A 19,436-nucleotide genomic window follows, 5' to 3' on the forward strand; every position below is an offset into this window, starting at 1 on the left:
AAGCTATATTAAAAATATTTTAATTAAGATGAAAATTTGGAAAAACAAAGAATAAATGGTAGAATTTATATTTCAAGATTTGTAAGATTTTGATATGTTAATTTTGGGCCCCCCTGGTGGCTCAGCTGGTAAAGAATCTGTCTGCAATGAAGGAGGCCTGCCTGGGCTGATGTCTGGGCTGGGAAGATGCCCTGGAGGAAGGAATGGTAACACTCGCCAGTATTCTTGCCTGGAGAACACTGTGGACAGAGGAGCCTGGTGGAGTCCACGGTGCCACAAAGAGTCAAGCATCACTGAGTGACTGACATCCTGTTTGTTTATAACTGCTAAGTAGATAATTACACTACAAATACAGTTTAACTACATAGCAAAGGCTTTTAAATTAAAACAGGAAAATCATAAAATATAATAACATGATTGAAATTATATAGATATATGCATATAAGGAAAAGTAAAGGAGAGCAAGGAGATGTATTTTTATGTTGAATTTCTGAAATACATTATTAAACTTACATTAAAGTGATAAAAATGGAAAGAATGTAATCTTCTAGATGACAGTGGTAGGAGAATCAGATATGAAGGAGGATAGTACACAGGTTACAGAAAAATAGGAAGTGAAATAACAGGTTGGAGCCACAGAATTTGAAATTTATTAGCATGCATCTAATGTATGTAATGGTTTATATCAAAAGTATAGCAATTTCAAAATTGTTGCTAGCCTAAATGATTTGTTCAAATATCTCATGTACCCTAACCAGCAATGAAGGTAAAGTTATAGCTGCAATGAACCTAAAGATGGAAAAATAAGTTTTTTTCTTAAGTATAACCCAACAAAGATACTGAAGAGATCAGGAACAATGGGTACAAGCTGTTGTTCAAATAAACAAATGTATTCACTCAGGAGAGAATCTCCAAATGTATTATTTCTAAATTATATAAGGATGTTATTATCAGTAATTGATGTGCATACATGTTATATGCACATACATGTATCATATGCATATGCTTAATAATGTATCTGTTAGAGTCTCTATCATATAAAGAAAGAGCCTCAAGACATTAAAATGATTTTATCAAGATCATAAAGCAAATTCACTAGTTCTAAGACCATGGCAGAGTGCCCTCAATCACTTGAGGGCTTTTTCCCCCACAAAAAAATCTTGGCAACCCATAAGAAGACCTCAAATCAATGCCAACGTTTAAAGCATGTCAACATTAAAAAAAAAATCCTGAGTGGGTATAGTCTATGAAAACTTTGAGAAACACTAAATTATACGTTTGATGAAATTAGAACTCTAAAAGTTGCAATTCTGGATGCAAATAAACTTCTATTGCCAAGTCATCATTTCTCCAACTCTTTTTTTGCAGATGAACCACTTTTCAGCTGTGTCTGTGCTATATTCACCATAACCATGGAAGAGAACAGCAGTGTGAACGAGTTCAGTCTGCTTGGGTTAACACAGGATCTACTGAAGGAGAAAGTAATATCTGTTACCTTCTTATTTCTATACCTTGGGACTCTGTTGGCAAGCTTCCTAATTGTGATGACCGCACGATATGGCCAGACACTTCAGAGCCCCATGTACTTCTTCCTTTTCTACTTATCCTTTACTGATGCCTGTCTTTCAACAACCACTGCCCCTAGGCTAATTGTAGATTCTGTATCTGAGAAGAAAGCCATCTCCTACAATGAGTGCATGACCCAGATGTTTGCATTTCACTTCTTTGGGTGCATGGGAATCTTGGTACTTGTCCTCATGTCCTTTGATCGCTATGTGGCCATTTGCAAGCCCCGGCAGTACACAACCATCATGAGCCAGCGTGTCTGTGGCACACTGGTGAGACTGGCCTGGAAGGGGTCTTGTATCCATTCTTCAGCACAGGTTCTCTTGGTTTTGAGATTACCCTTCTGTGGCTCCAATGTCATTGATCACTACTTCTGTGATATGCAACCTTTGTTGAAACTTGCTTGTGTGGATACTTATGTCATCAACCTACTCACAGTGTTTAACAGCAGGGCCATGTGCATGGTGAGTTTCATATGCTGCTAATCTCCTATGTTTTCATCTTACATTCTCTGAGTAACTGTAGCACAGAAGGAAGGAGGAGAGCCCTTTCCACATGCAGCTCCCACGTTATTGTTATTGTCTTAGTCTTTGTACCATGTATATACATATATGCTCGCCCTCTAACTGTATTTCCAGTGGACAAGATGGTGGCTGCATTTTGCACTATTTTGACACCTTTACTCAGCCCTCTGATTTACACTCTGAGGAATGCAGAAGTCAAACAGGCCATGAGAAAGTTATGGTGCAACAAAGTCTGACTCAAGATGACAAAGAACAGAAGAAGCCAACTGCTAATTCTGTCAGAGTTTAAGTATAATTGGACTGATGGAAAAGAGAAAATGTTCTCATTCTATTGTAGACAGTATAAATGTGTTCCAGTGGGCCATTTAGGGAAATAGGCAGAATGAGCACCCGGCAAAATCTGTATTATTTTAACCAATGTCTCAGAGAGACAACGTAAAGTTCCATCATCTTTGTGGGGGCACAAGCCCATTTCTCATGTCTGCTGTCTGCTTTGATATTTCTGCTCGTGAACCACATACTGTTCTTTCTGTAGGTTTAACTTCTGGTTTTGTACACTATTATTTTTTTTTCTTATCCAAGTTTAATATTTGCCCCTGATTTCTATCATCCATTTTGTTGGTAAATAAGGTCTGGGAGTACTATGTCTGTATCATATACTTTCTGGCCAAGAGTCAATAGCATAACATCACTCCTGGAAACCTATGCTCCCCAAGGAGCATAAGTATCAGCTAGTCAAGCCTCTCTATTTGGGGCTTGTCTCCCCTTTGTAATACTCTGAAAAATTAGCTCTTTCTTTGCCTGCATATGTATAGGGAAATAATGTATCACTTCCTATTCAAATCAGGCAATTCTAGTTATAACAAAGATATTCACTGTATTGATACATAATTTCTCTGTATATACATTAATATGTTTTGTTCATCATGTTGATTATTACTTTCATATTTCTTAGCTTTTTATACATATCTGTTTTTGTAGTTTAAGTTCATGGACACTTTCCTAATCTTTGGTTACTTCTGAATGGATGACCATTTTATAAAGCTGTTAGAGTTATATTATAAAAACTAAGATCTCACAGATGAGATCATACATATGCAAAAGGCAATAATTGACAAATAAAATAGAAATAATGTCATAATGTGTGTGTGTGCTCAGTCGCTCAGTTGTATCTGATTGTTTTGAGACCCCACGGACTGTACCCTGCCAGGGTCTTCTGTCCTTGTGAATCTCCAGGCAAGAATATTGGAATGAGTTGCCATTTCCTTATTTAGGAGATGCTCCTGACCCAGTTATGAAACCTGCATTTCTTGCATCTCCTGCATTGGCAGGCAGATTCTGTGCCACCTGGGAAGCTCATATTTTTCATGCATCTCACTAAATTTGCATTCTTGTTTGAGTACTGTTAACTAATGAGTATCAACAGTAGGAGCCAGCCCACAAGGAAACAGACATTGAGTCTATCTCTGAGAATAAATATAATCAAGACTATTTTGCTATAGTTGAAACTCCAATACTTGGGACACCTGATGTGAAGAACTGACTCATTGGAAAAGACCCTGATGCTGGGAAAGATTGAAGGCAGGAGAAGAAGGGGACAACAAAGATGAGATGGTTGGGTGGCATCACTGGCTCAATGGACATGAGTTTGAGCAAGATCTGGGAGTTGGTGATGGACAGGAAGACTGGCGTGCTGCAATCCATGGGGTCACGAAGAGTCGGACATGACTGAGCGACTGCATGACTGATTTCCCTATAGATCTGAAAACTGGACTGTAAACTGTGGCAGATGAACTCATATGATGCCACTTTGAGATGTTCTGCATGAGCGTGTCTCTTTGGGAATCTCAGCACTCATGGACCTTCAGACTCTGACAATCAAAGTGTGGAAGATCTGATTATATTCTCTTCTGTTAACAACTTTTTATGGTTAAAGATAGTAACTGGTATTCTTGCTGTGATCATTTCTAAGGATCTTTGCAAGCCTGTTTTCTGTCTCTCAATTATTCTTCCTCTGGATATATTCATAGCTTATCCCCTCAGTACTTTTGATTTATTATTAAAATGCATCCTCTCAATGACTTTTCAGCTACTTAATAAAATTGCAACACCCACCCAGTAACCTTCCATATCTCCTATTCCTCCATCTCTGCTTAATTTTTCTCCTTAGCACTTATCATTCTCTAACCTGTCATACAGTTTATTCATTTTATCTGCTGGTTATGATGGTAGGAGTCTGTGTCTTAAAAATAATATTACATCTTCAGTGTCTAGAATAGCACCTGGCATAGTGGAAATGGTCAAGTACCTGTTGAGCTAACAAATAAATAATTGTAGAAACATATAAACCACCAGAGGCTAGAAAGTGGCACGGAATGGACTGCCTGTCTTACTTCAGAAGAAGCCGTGTTATAATACCGAATAATAAAGAGCGGAAGGAAAAGTAAAGAACATAATTATGAAGAGAAGACACACAGAAAGTCGTAATCTGGTCCTTTGAATAGAAGAACAAAATTAATATTCTCCTGTCATGTGGTGGCATTTACATGAGTGTATATATTTGTCATAAGTTATTACTGTATGTTTAAAATGATGCAGTCTATTATATGTAAATCATGCTTTAAGAAGTTCATTTAAATATAAAAGTATGTAAAAACATTTTTCTTTCCATTTTTCTCTTCTCCCTTTATCTAGTGACTGATCTCAAAATGCTATAGGGTTTATAGAAATTTAAATTAGTAGTTTTCATTTTCATTAGTTATGTTTCACTGGTATCATCAGGATTTATATAATAATTAATATATCTAACAGTAACAGTTTCTAAAATACAAAACTAGGAGAAATTAAGAAACTTGCTTAAAGCCACAGAAACATAAGTCATGAAGCTAGAATTCTATTAGATCAGATGTATCTGAACCTTTACCTACACTCAGAGCTTCTTCTGTCATTGGGAAAAATTTGACTTAAAAGAGTCTTTGGTAACTTTTTGCAGTCTATACCTCCATATGACTTTGAAAGTGTGTTTTCTCCCTTGGAGTAGGGTACATGAGTGGAGCTCTTGGCAACTGAAATGGAATGTGTCCCATTCATTAGGACAGAGTAGGAGGAGAGGAGGGCTCCCTGGGCAGAATCTCCCATTTGACAATCTTGTCTGGGATTAATTAGCTTCATGGTTTGCTGTGATTCTGGATTAACTGAACTAAATAGCTCATTTAACAAGTCTTTGAGGGTTGGGTGGGAAGGGTGAAGACATTTTACCTTCAAAGCCTCGGCAAAGAACTTTTCATTAAGTCCCTATAAATATCTGTTGGAGGAAGAGGAAATGTTTAATTTACATGCTCTGCCAGGGAATGATTTGGGGTTATTGGATCTGGCTATTTAGAGATAGTTTTATCACAGACTAGTGGGAATATTTCCTATTTATTCTAGAAATTTATAAGAGCAGAGTAAGCAACTTTCTGCCAGTATTACAGACCCTTCTGAAGAGTCTAACTCAGGCCTTCTAGGAAGGGTTGGTATTTATGGAGTATCTTCTCTCCCCATAGGTCCTGGGATGGAAAGCAGAGTGGATCTATTTGGAGTACAATGTACGTGTTGCAAATACTGAGCATGATTCATCTTCATAGTAAATCAGGATTGAAGGAGCAAGAGCTCATAGCTCTATCCTTTTTTTTTTATTTCCACAAAGAGAAAAGGTAAGTTTTCAAGCCCAACTGAACAATTTCCTTTTTCTTGCCTCCCATTCAAGACTGGCTTTTAGGTCAGCTGCCTCTACCCAGTTCTGTCTCCTGAGAAACCTCAAGTTCAGGAAACACATTTCTCTTGGAGATGACAGGGCTCTGATATTTGAGGGAGCCTCTTCTTTCATTGGTCTCTGCTAAAGCAACACTGGCTCAGGCCCAATTCTTATCCATAAAGGGGAGATACTGAAGGGAGCAGAGGCACAGTATTCTATGCCTCTCATTTACAGAGCATAGGGGTAGGAGAAGGACAAGGGCGCAGATGAATGATGTGCAGTGGGTATGCACTGATACTGGTGATGTTGTGATACTTGTTGTCCTAATTATTACACTAACATTTTCTGTCCAGGACACACCATCACCCCTACTTACAGCCCCAAATTGCATTCTTTTTCTGGGATTGGAGTAAGGGACAATATGAGGACTGGAAAAGAGAAAAATAAACTTTCTAGTGAAACCCTGGGATAAACTACTTTTTATCCCTAACATGGGTCTTTGCTCACCCTTGTCTAGTGAGATTTGCCCTGTTTCATCCCCTGATTATTCTTATTTTTCTGGCTCTTTCCCACAGTCAAATTTTCCCCTTTTGCTCTGGTTTCTCCCACCATTTTTTAATCTCTCTATCCCTTAATCCTTACTATTATTTTTCAGATATACATCTAAAATGCTGATCTCTTTGTTTGACCCATCTGGAAGTTTGCACTCATTTACTAGTCAGGACATGCACTGAACATGTCAGAGGTTTACTTCTTTACCTGCTTAGGATTTTCTGGCTTTATGCTGGCTCCTCCTGGATGGCTGGAGACTGATATTTTATGTAACTGTGTGGAGCAGAGTGTTAGCAAGAATTGCCATGGAGCACAAATGCTTCAGTTCCAGTCCAGGTTCCTCTCTGACTATTCTTTGCTAAATCCTGCCTCCCAGCTTAACTTGAAGTAAACAAAATAGAATAGTATGAACGTGCCTCTGTATGACAGTTTCTAGGCCCATCCACATCTCTGCAAATGGCACAGTTTTGATCCTTTTATGGCTGAGTAATATTCCATTGTGTATATGTGCCACATCTTATTTGTCCATTCCTCTGTTGATGGAGAGTGCTTCCGTGTCCTGACTACGGTAAAAAGTGCCACAATACACATTGAGGTGCATGTATCTTTTGGAATTATGGTTTTCTCATATAGCAGAAAATAATACAACATCGTAAAACATCTCTGCTCCAGTAAAAAGTAAAAAAACAACCAACACATGAACTTGCCTTATGAGATGGTAAAATCAAATGAACAAAAAATATTAAAGCATATCTGAAAAGATTGCATAATTCAGTAAATACAGTCCACACACACACACACACACACACGCAAGCATGCCCTTTAAAATGGATAGCCATTAGCAAGCACGTGATTTGACAGAGCCAGGCTGGGCTGCAGCATGCAGAAGCAGAAGCACTGAGTTAGAGGACTCTGAGAGCCACAGTGAGTATCTCAGTCATTGTTCTTGAAAACCATAGTAATCACTTTACTGCATTTATGAGGTGTCATGTCTCTAAAATGTTCACTTTCCCTTTTCTTTCTTTTTTCCTTTGGCCTTGTCTAATGGCATGCAGGATCTTAGTTCCCTGACCAGGGACTGAACCTGTGCCTCCTGCACCAGATGCATGGAGTCTTAACCACTAGACGGCCGTTTGTTATACTGATGTTTATGAAATATCAGCCCGACTTTATGGTATGTAGGAGCTAATAGTTCTTACAATCAAAACACACAGAGAGATCTCACTCAAAGTGTTACTTTTCATCCACTAAATTTTTGTGTGAGACATTTTATTTAGAATTGAGTGAAAATTAAGTACTCTGTGAAAAGACTTAATATGTTCCATGTTTTAGAAATATAAAAATGATCATGTTTTAGGGCAGTGAACATATTCTCTATAATATTATAGCAATAGATACACATCATTGCACATTTATTCAAATCCATAGAATGTACACCACCAAGGGTGAGCCCTGTGCTAAATGATGGACTTCAGGTGATTGCAATGTGTCCGTGTAGCTTCAGCAGTATAACAAACGCACCACTCTTGTGGGATAGGCGATAATGGGGTGGAGGTTATACATGTGTTGGGGCAGGGACTATATGGGAAATCTCTGAACCTTTCTCTTAATTTTATTGTGAACCTAAAACTGCTATAAAAGATAAAGCCTTAAAATGATAACAATGACAGCACATGATCCTATAAATATAAAAAATATATATTTAATTTTGTTGTTTTGCATGAGACTAATCAAAAAGGAGCATTTAAGATCCCTCTCTAACAAGTGAAAGTCGCTCAGTCATGTCCGACTCTGTGCAACCCATGGACTATACAGTCCATGGAATTCTCCAGGCCAGAATACTGGAGTGGGTAGCTATTCCCTTCTCCAGGGAAGGAAGTAAGAAATCCAAAGTCACCAACCAATCATATCTGGGGTCACTGAGGGTCCAGACTTCATTTCACTGGGACCACAGTGGATCAACTTGTATGCCTCTCACTTAGTTTCTTAGTGTAGGGAATAGAAAGACATATCTCCCCTGGAAGCTGCATATCTTCAAGAAGGTAGACATTTCATTGCAGATGAGCTTAAACTCCAATTGGATTTTTTTTTTTAATGACAATTTTGTTAAACAACTTAGTTATTTCTGTTCTTAGGTAATGAATAAATCATAATAAAAGCTGTTCACATCTTTTTAAGCCTCTACTTTTTATATATTCCTAAAAAAACATACTCAAACAATACACTCTTGCTTTCATGGCCTTTGGCTAGGTAGAAAACCTAGTTTTCGAAGCTTTTCTACTATGACTTTGCTGTTGTTCAGGCGCTATGTCATGTCTGACTCTTTGCCACTCCATGGACTTCAGCATATCAGGCTTCTCTTCCCTCCATGACCTCCTGGACTTTGTTCAAATTCATGTCCATTAAGTCGGTGATGCTATCTAACCATCTTGTTCTCTTCCACATCTTCTCTTTTTGCCTTCAGTATTTCCCAGCATCAGAATAATCCAACTAAACTAGAAGTTTTGGTTTTATTTTCTTTTTATTTGCTTGATAAAGCATTTGCCTTATCATGTCCATTTGGAGAAGGCAATGGCAACGCACTCCAGTACTCTTGCCTGGAAAATCCCATGGACGGAGGAACCTGGTAGGTTACAGTTCATGAGGTCATGAAAAGTTGAACACAACTGAGCGACTTCACTTTCACTTTTCACTTTCAAGTATTGGAGAAGGGAGCAGCAGCCCACTCCAGTGTTCTTGCCTGGAGAATCCCAGGGACGGGGGAGCCTGGTGGGCTGCCATCTATGGGGTCGCACAGAGCTGGACATGACTGAACGACTGAAGTGACTTAGCAGCAGCAGTATCATGTCCATTAAAATATTGCTTTCCTCTCTCCTTCCAAAGCCCTCACTCCTCTGAATTCTATCTCTGGATTCTAGACTTTTTCACATCCAAGGGCCTATGTTCCTTCTACTTTTCTCTTATCAGGGGCCCATATTACTGAATGTGTTGTGTACTTTTGTTTATTTATATTTAAGTACATATTATAATTTCTGAAAGCATCATTCCTAACTTCTGGTCACCATGAGAAAACTGGTGTGATACACAGTGCTGTTATGATTTCAGCTACTTAGAAAGGGAACTTAATGTTTAAAACAGTTGTGCAGTTGTTTTATAGGTAAATAAAAATTTGGAATTGGTATCTTTGAAAAATGAAAAATCCCTCTTGGAAAGCTAACACTCATAATCATAATGGAAGTAACCACTGCACTTGAAGGTACCACATACCTGCATCTTCCATATGTTTTGCACATCCTGAATTATCCAACCTTCATAGCAATCTTGAAAGGTAGATTGCTTTATCACATATTTTCACAGCTGGAGAAAATGAAATGCATAGAATCAAGGAATTTGTTAAATATTACACCCTCATAGGCAGCAGGTTGAGTGTGAATCTAGGCAGTGTGGCCTCAGATTCTATGCTAACTCACCTCTCAGACCTGATTTAAAACCTGACTTTCTTCAGTTAAGTTCATCTCTTTAAAAAATTCTGAATTTTTCACTGACCAATGTACTCTTTAGGAATTTGTACTTTTCTCTCTGCAGATGGTTTCTACTCTTATAACACCAATCGTATGATGACTTACATAATTAGTGATCTTATCTCCAAGTACCTTAAAACTCATATTAAACTTTTAGGAACAGGGAGGATGTTTTCCACATTCCTCACAATAACTCCAAACAATTTCAATTCAGTATTTAAAGTGAAAGATAATTATGGAATTATGGAAGGTGAGTGGATACTGTATTACTATTTTAAAGTTTTTTCAAAATATAGACTACATTAAAATGGGAAAATTGACAGCTTGTATTTTATAAAAAAGAACAAGGTCACAGAAGAAGAAAAGAAGCAAAGTCATAAAAGTGCAAGTAGCAGAGACTGAGACTTACGTAGTTCTCGCTTACTATGAGCCACATCCTTCTTCATTTTAACTGCACAGTAACCATAATTATGTCTAGTAAACTAGTAAGTAGCAGAGACTGAGACTTACATAGTTCTCGCTTACTATGAGCCACATCCTTCTTCATTTTAACTGCATAGTAACTGTAATTACCTCTAGTAAACTAGTAAGTAGCAGAGACTGAGACTTACAGAGTTCTCGCTTACTATGAGCCACATCCTTCTTCATTTTAACTGCATAGTAACCATAATTACCTCTAGTAAACTAATAACTAGTTTACTAACAAATAGTAAATAATGAATCTGGGACTTGAACCCAGACAAACTGACTCCATCAACTGTATTCTTTACTAAGAAACATCATTTTGCTTGATTAATATTGATTGTAAATAAAATACCAAAATTACAAAATATAAGACAACAAAAGATAGAAGATACTCAGGACCATATGTTTTCATAAAGATGTGGTAAAAAATAAAATGTGGCTTGTAATATAATTTAATATACATGTAATAAAAAGATATTTTTGCTAACCAAGTGAAATAATACAATAAGTTTTCTTTGCTTGCATGTGCATTGATTTTTCTGCAATATTCTAAAGCTTTATATACCATTATATCATTAAGTCAATAATTAAACTACATAAATTATTGTGAAATTTCACATATTAAAGTGAAAATTGTTATAATAATTCTAAGTGAAAGTCAGAAACTACAATGATGACTTCATTCAAACTATATATGATACTAACAAATATCTGAAATAGAAAAATTGTATTACTGTATATTGGAATCACAGGATTTTTTTCAAACAATATTTTTAGCAAAATACTCTGGAAAATTTAGAGTAAAGAGAGACTTGTGTAAGTAAGATCATATGTTAGATTATACACATATTGGAAATTTTACAAGTCAAATCCATAGGCAGAAAGGCTTAGTACTTTAATGGGGTAAGTTCAGGAGTATAGTTGAGAGGGTAAATAATAGTTTCCCAAATTATAGAAATCTTAGTGTATTATCCACGCATTTGTTGTATTATGACCATCAGTGAAGCTGACATCTTGAACACAAGAAGCATAGGTAAAAATTGTCAAAGCATACTTCAACCAAGACTCCAATAGAGTCAGGTATAATAGACACAAAAATGAACCAAACTAAGAATGGTTTCTTCAGCAGGGCCTCTAATAGTGTTAGCACTTAATATTGAAATAGTGCTATTTAGATTTTAAAGAACATAGAAAAGATATATAATGCCTGGAATATACCTGTGTATATTGATGTCTTTGTGGATACAAAACCGGCTTTAAATTTTCAGGAAAACTCAGAATAAGATATGGCAAGTATTTGCACCCCATTTCTTGTCTGAAGGTTAAATTTCAAAGTGCTGAAGTCATTTGTCCAAGGAGAGTACTAGTTCTGGAGTTCATGATCTTGGTTGGAATAAAAAATTTTAAAGGCCATTCATTCTGTATTCTCAAAATGCAAAAACTTTCATCCAAGGCTGCTAACTTCTGAATCATAGATAGATCTGGGAGAGATTAGAACATGTGCAGATTTCCAGAGATTCCTATCGGATTAAAGGCATTTGGAACAAACAGAGCATGCAGCAGAAACTAGGACTTCAGAATTCAGTCCACTTATCTTCCCGAGATGTCTGTTCTTTTCTTCTTTCTGCAGATTAAACCTTTGTCACCTAGATCTTGTCTACAGTCATTACCATGTCAGTGAATAAGAGTGTGACTGAATTCATTCTCTTTGGCTTGACACAGGATGTGGAAAAGCAGAAAGTGATATTTGGAGTCTTCTTGATCTTATACCTTGCAACACTGTTGGGGGACTTTCTTATTGTGGTGACTATTAAGACAAGCAGGACACTTGGGAGTCCCATGTATTTCTTCCTATTCTATCTGTCCTTTGCTGATGCCTGCTTCTCTACAACCACAGCCACCAGATTAATTGTGGATGTCCTTTCTCAGGAGAAAGCCATTTCCTACAATGAGTGCATGACCCAGGTCTTTGCAGCCCATTTCTTTGGATGCATGGAGATCTTTGTGCTCATCCTCATGGCCTTTGATTGCTACATAGCAATCTGCAAACCCTTGCGATATACAACCATCAGGAGCCGGCACCTCTGTGGTGTACTGGTGATTCTAGCCTGGGTGGGGTCTTGTATTCACTCATCAGCACAGATTTTCCTGGTTTTGAGGTTGCCCTTCTGTGGCCCCAATGTGATTGACCACTATTTCTGTGATTTGCAGCCCTTGTTGAAACTTGCCTGCATGGACATTTCTGTGATAAATTTGCTTGCTGTTTTTAACAGTGGGGCCATATGTATGGTGAGTTTCATAATCCTGTTTATCTCCTATGTTGTCATCTTACACTCGCTGAGAAACCACAGCGCAGAAGGAAGGAGAAAAGCCCTTTCTACATGCACCTCCCACTTCATTGTGGTTGTCATATTTTTTGGCCCATGTATATTCATATACACACGCCCACCAACCACATTTCCAATAGACAAGATGGTGGCAGTGTTTTATACAATTGGGACACCCTTACTTAATCCGCTGATCTATACACTACGGAATGAAGAAGTGAAAAATGCCATGAAAATGTTATGGTGTAGCAAAGCATGACTTCACTTGATAAGTGTATATAGAGGAATCCTTGTGTATATTTCCTTAAAGATTTAGTTCTGCTTTATGGACAGAAGAGATAGCATATTTTTGTCAGAAGCAAGAGTAGAGAAATACAAGGATATAAAGACAGAGATACACAGTATCCTTATTCTGAGAGGCTTGCATTAGAAACTAAAACCCATAACAATTTTGAACAACCTCTGATGACTCTTACTTTAATTCTATCCACATCAGGCAATATTCACATGATAATTTAGTTTCTTGCACAAATATTTCTTCAGAGAGAAGAGGACTGACAGAATGTGTGTGTATGTGTGTGTGTGTGTATGTGTGCACATTGATTCTTTTTCTAAATTTTATTTTAGTTCTTATGAAGGTGGTCATAAGAGCTTATCCATAGGGGACTGGAACTCTACAGAATCACAGTTTCTGTCTTGACAACCTAACGGTTAGAGAAGATTCTCTGAGAAAATGCTACTCTGGAAATCAGTGCCTGAATCCACCTCACTAGTGTATCTACACTGATGACCCTCAAACTCCTATAAAAGCTGGAACTATCAGTGAAAACCTAGACTGTCCCTGAAAAACCTCTTAAAATATCATGAATAGTTAAGAAGATGAAGGGTCTTATATTTGGCTTAATAAGACAGAACAGCCAGTCAATCAATTGCCCTTCAGAGTTTTCACATTGCTCTTCATAAAGGAGAGGGAAGAGGAAATAAGAGTTTGGCAGCATGAATGTGCAGAAGGGAGGGTAAAGGGCAGGAGGGAGGACAGAAAAGGTGCTTTATAAAGAGGACAAGTGAAAGGAAGTGGTCGTTTTATCCAAGTAGGAGAGAAGGCGCTTCATCTTCCTTATACTTTGAGAATCACTTTTGGGAATATGAACATTTGCAGGAAATAATGAAGTTTCAGGCTCTTCCCATACCATTAAGTTTTCTTTGTTATATTCATTTGTGTACAAGAAAGAAGCATTTTTGTTCTTTTGCTTCCCCAAAACATCTGAAACTTCAAGTTTCAGGATTCTGGGAAGAACCTGAAGTTGAAAGCTTAGCACTTCTCAAAATTGGATCTTTTATTTTATATATGATTATTGAAAAACTGTGTATTTGAAGATAGCTTAATATATAAATAATGTTCACTCACCACTCCCACTACCACAACCACTATATAATCTCATGATTAAGTACTGTCATGCTATTTTAGAACCTGAGCTTATAATTCTAATTCAAATTGGCACCAAGAGTATTATTTTGTGATATTTAAGTATCATTTAATACTCAAGTACTTAAGTATTGCTTTAAGGGAAGCATTTCTGTCAAATGAAGACAAAATGTTAGTATGTTGCACCTAAGATCCCAAATAGCTCTAATATAAAAAGTAGTGACAGGAAAAAAAACATCTAAGAACAAAAACGACATCTTGTGTATACGTACCATGAAAGACGGTAACGCTAACCCTGTATGCAAAACAGGAAAAGAGACACAGATGCACAGAACAGACTTTCGGACTCTGTGGGAGAAGGCGAGGGTGGGATGTTTCGAGAGAACAGCATCGAAACATGTATATTATCTAGGGTGAAACAGATCACCAGCCCAGGCTGGATGCACGAGACAAGTGCTCAGGCCTGGTGCACTGGGAAGACCCAGAGGAATCAGGTGGAGAGGGAGGTGGGAGGGGGGATCAGGAGGAGGAATACATGTAACTCCATGGCTGACTCATCTCAATGTGTGACAAAAACCACTACAATATTGTAAAGTAATTAGCCTCCAACTAATAAAAATAAATGAAAAAAATGACATCTGTCAGAGCCTTTAATACCATATTCACAAATTGTAAACTTGCTATACACTCCCTCCAAATAAACACCCCCCATTTTTCTGCTTTTATGTCTGAAGTTCTGCTTTTAAAGCATTTCCATTTGATCCTATGCTGTGTTATGCTTAGTTGTTCAGTCATGTCTGACTCTTTGCATGGACTCCAGGCTCCTCGGTCCATGGGTATTTTCTAAGCAAGAATACTGGAGAGGGCTGCCATGCCCTCCTCCAGGGGACACCCCCAACCTAAGGATTGAAGCCAGGACTCCTGCACTGCAGGCTGATTCTTTACCAGCTGAGCCCCTAGGGAAGCCCAAGAATACTGGAGTGGGTAGCTTATCCCTTCTCCAGGGGATCTTCCCAACCCAGGGACTGAACTGGGGTCTCCTGAATTGCAGGCAGATTCCTTACCAGCTGAGTCACCCCCTTCTCGTCCTGCCCTCAGTTTTTTCCCAGCATCAAGGCCTTTCCTGTGAGTCAGCTTCTTGCATCAGGTGGTCAAAGTATTGGAGCTTCAGCTTCAGCATCAGTCCTTCCAATGAATATTCAGGACTGATTTCCTTTAGGATTGACTGGTTTGATCTCTTTGCTATCCCAGGAATGCTCAAGAGTTTTCTCCCACACCACAGTTCAAAAGCATCAAGTTTTTGGCACTCAATCTTTAAGGTCCAACTCTCACATCCATACATGACTACAAGATAAACCATAGCTTTGACTACAAAGACCTTCGTCATCAAAGTGACATCTCTGATTTTTAATACACTCTCTAGATTTGTCATAGGTTTCCTTCCAAGGAAAAAGCATCTTAATTTCATGGCTGTAGTCACCAACTGTAGTGATTTTGGAGCCCAAGAAAACAAAGTCTGTCACTGTTTCCATTTTTTCTCCATCTATTTTCCATGAAGTGATGGGACCTGATGCCATGATCTTCTTTTTTTCAATGTTGAGTTTTAAGAGAGCTTTTTCACTCTTTTCTTTCACTTTCAACAAGAGGCTCTTTAGTTCCTCTTTACTTCTCCCATTAGGGTGGTGTCATCTTAAGTAAACAAGACATAATCCAAATATAACTTTCATTCTTTTTTCTTGTTGTTTATTCAAATTTAATATATTGGGGAAATTATTTACCCATGCTTGAATAGAAACTCAGAAGTATCAGCATTGCATACATGATCTGAGTCTCTCATATATTTTTGATCTTGCTCCTGGCCTCTCTCTGCCTGGATCACTATGTTCCATTCATTCTGTTATTTTACATTTATTTCCTCAAAAACACCCTGATACTTCTTGAATTAGAGTGTTCTCTCTCTAGAATCTTTATCTCGCTAATCCTCACACGACTGTTTCCTTCTGGTCATTTTTGTAACTACTCAGCTCATTGGTATTAAAACATTAATATAGCTCATAACTTTTTTCTAATGTAATATCAACAGAATTCTAATCAGTTTAAAAGATGCATGCTAATAGATTCCTTTTCTGGCTGTCCAACATGAAGTACTTTCCATGAAATAATCACATCCTGCCATTTCCATTAACTCTATTATAATGTTCACTTTCTGCCTTTTTGTTTCAGTTACTTTTAATTTTAGTGTTTGTTTCTTTTTATGCCTCAACCATCTGAATTTGGCTATTTGAAAAATATAAGCTCTTGTGTTTTATATTCATCCAACAGATATTTATTGAAAAATGAATCCATGGGAAGGATAAACAAAAACCCCTTCTGGGCTTCATTAGTATCTCAGCGGTAAAGAATCCACCTACCAATGCAGGAGGCATGGGTTCCTGATCTGCGAAGGTCACACATGCCACAGAGCAACCAAGCCCGGGTACCACAACTGTTGAGCCTGTGAACCGAATCTGTTGAAGCCTACAAGCTCTACGACCCATGCTCTACAACAGAAGAAGTCACCACAATGAGAATCCCATGCATAGGAACTAGAGAGTAGCCCCTGCTTGCTGCAACTAGAGAAAAACCCATGAGACAATGAAGACCCAGCACAGTCAAAAATAAATAAAAATTAAAAAAAAAAAAAATCCCTTCCTGGAGACATGTCCAGTCTAGACCGGCATGGAATGTAATAAAAGTCAGAGCATAGTTATACAAAATAAACTTGCTTTTGGTCACTGTTACTAAGAAAATGAAAACACTGACATAGAGAACAATGGTGAGAGTATAAGAACCATTGAATAGAGTCACAGAGGAAGGCTCTCTAAAGTAATGACCCTTCATCTAGTACCAGAAGTTGGAGAGAAGTAGTCACCTCAGTAGGATGAAGGCTTGTTTTGAGAGAGAGAGAAGGAAAATCTTTCATGAATCTAAGAAGTGAAGAGAAGTGAAGTGAAATCACTCAGTTGTGTTGGACTCTTTGTAACCCCATGGACTGTAGCCTACCATGCTCCTCTGTCCATGGGATTTTCCAGGCAAGAGTACGGGAGTGGGTTGCCACTTTCTTCTCCAGAGGATCTTCCTGACCCAGGGATGGAACCCAGGTCTCCCGCATTGTAGGCAGATGCTTTATTGACTCAGCCGCCAGGAAAGTTCTGAGGGCAAATGACAAATCTCAGGATGTCTGATGCACACCAAGGGGTTGGGTGAGGCACTCAAGATGTGATTAGAGATTTAGAGGAAGTAGAAAGATTAACCAGGAAATTCTAGTATGAGGCAAGGAGATTCCAAATAATTGATAAACAATAAATAAAATGGTTCATTGAGATGTTAAAAATGTGTACACTGCACTTTCAAAAGTCACTAAGAACGAGTCCTAGAAAAACATCTAAATTTTATAACAAATTATAGTTTTAAAAAGTTCATTTCTTCCAGAAAAAAATAAGCCATCAGAAAACATTCCTATTTAGAAGTGGTTCTGCTGAGAGATGGCTGTATTTTCTCATTACTGATAACGAAGTACTTGATAGTTTGTTATCCAGCTTTGTGATAGAACTATCAAAATCCAATTGGAATTATGTTAATGAAAATGAATTAAAAATAAAAATAATAGCAAGAAATTTGGTGATTTTGCTTGGAATGAACTTTTCCATCAATTCTCCTTTCTCATGTTATTTCTTTTAAAATAATTGCATTTATTTGCATTTTGATTTAAGCTGTTGAGATATTTTCTTGGACATTATGTAATTATAATTTAAAAATAAGTAGGAAAAATGAAAAAAGCTATGAAGGCAATAGGAAGCTAAAGAAGAACAGAAAGCAGAAAGATATCATAATCCTTAAACTGCAAACACTATCAATCAAAATCAGATTTATATTTTTAAGAAATCTCGCTGGTTGTTAGTGGAGAATGGATAGTTTTGTTTCCCCCACATTTCTGAAAGAACAAAGTTCTCTTTAATGGAAACACATGATATTCTTAGCATGACAGTCACTTGCCAACCAAACTCCCCAGTTTTATCCACAGTTTTCTCATGGCATTTTTCACCTCCATGTTCCTCAGGGTGTAGATCAAGGGATTTAACATGGGTGTGATGATGGAATCAGACTCGACCATCACCTTGTCTATGGGGTAGGTGGCCACAGGCTTGACATATAAAAACATACAAGGCACAGAAAACATGATGACCACAGTGAGGTGGGAGCCACAGGTGGAGAGGGCTTTATGCCACCCTTTGGAGTTGCAGGACTTCAGGGAGCAGAGGGTGACCACATAGGAGGTGAAGAGGATGAGGAAGATGGCCACACACATCACCCCACCGTTGCGGATGACTAAGAGACCCACGGTGTGGGTGTCCACGCTGGCCAGTTTCAACAGGGGGAACAAATCTCATATAAAGTGATCTATTGTATTGGGACACAGAAGGGTATTTGACACATGAAGAGAAGCTGTACTATGGTGTGGATAAATCGCGCCCCCCCCCAGGCCCCTCCCAGCAACAGGCAGCATGCCTGAGGTCTCATGATGGACAAGTAGTGCAGGGGCTTACAGATGGCCACAGAGCGGTCACAGGTCATCACGGTGATGAGGAGGATGCCCACTCCACCAAACAAGTGCTCAGCGAAGAGCTGGGCCATGCAGCCTTCCAGGGAGATGGTAGTGGTCTCAGAGCAGGAGTCCACAGTCATCTTGGGGGCAATGACGGAAGAGAAAGTGACATCCAAAAGGGACAGGAGGTAAGGAAAAAATACATAGGTGATCTCAGACTCTGACTCATAACCATGGTTACCACAATGAGGAGGTTTCCCAAAACGGTGGACACAGACATGATTAGAAAGACGACAGAGGGTATTTTCCGCAGCTCTGGATACCGCGTAATGCCCAAGAGAATGAATTCTGTCACATTGTTTTGATTTCCCATGTGTCAGCTGCTGATATGAGCTCCAGCTAAGAGTTAGAAGACCTGAAAAAGCAGCACATTATTTATAACTAGTGATTATTTGACTTCAAGTATTTCTGGGATCTCAGGGAACTTATGGGTTTTTTTTATTGTTTTGTTTTTTGTGTCTTTTTTTTCCCCCCATTTATTCATTATTCAGCATTTGGCGCTTAGTAACCTACTAAATGGACTTCAGTGGTGGCTCAGACGGTAAAGCATCTGCCTACAATGCAGGAGACCTGGGTTCAATCCCTGGGTCGGGAAGATCTCCTAGAGAAGGAAATGGTTATCCACTCCAGTGTATATAATGAAAGAAGAGGTGGCAAGAGTACACAGAAGAACT

At 38.3% G+C, this 19,436-nt stretch overlaps 1 protein-coding gene and 2 pseudogenes across 1 annotated transcript; 2 read left to right on the plus strand and 1 right to left on the minus strand.

The window, feature by feature from the left end:
• Positions 1 to 1,412: 1,412 nt before the first annotated feature.
• On the plus strand, positions 1,413 to 2,326 carry LOC133055435 (olfactory receptor 4C11-like; annotated as a pseudogene).
• Positions 2,327 to 12,035: 9,709 nt separating this feature from the next.
• Positions 12,036 to 12,950, plus strand: LOC133055451 (olfactory receptor 4C11-like). The gene has a single exon (XM_061140682.1). It carries the CDS (start codon positions 12,036 to 12,038, stop codon positions 12,948 to 12,950), a length of 915 nt encoding a protein of 304 aa, XP_060996665.1.
• A 5,194-nt stretch (positions 12,951 to 18,144) lies between these two features.
• LOC133055467 (olfactory receptor 4C6-like) lies at positions 18,145 to 19,075 on the minus strand (annotated as a pseudogene).
• Between the last annotated feature and the right edge of the window lie 361 nt (positions 19,076 to 19,436).

This window comes from Dama dama, chromosome 1 (assembly GCF_033118175.1).
Source record: "Dama dama isolate Ldn47 chromosome 1, ASM3311817v1, whole genome shotgun sequence".
Taxonomy (NCBI): domain Eukaryota; kingdom Metazoa; phylum Chordata; class Mammalia; order Artiodactyla; family Cervidae; genus Dama; species Dama dama.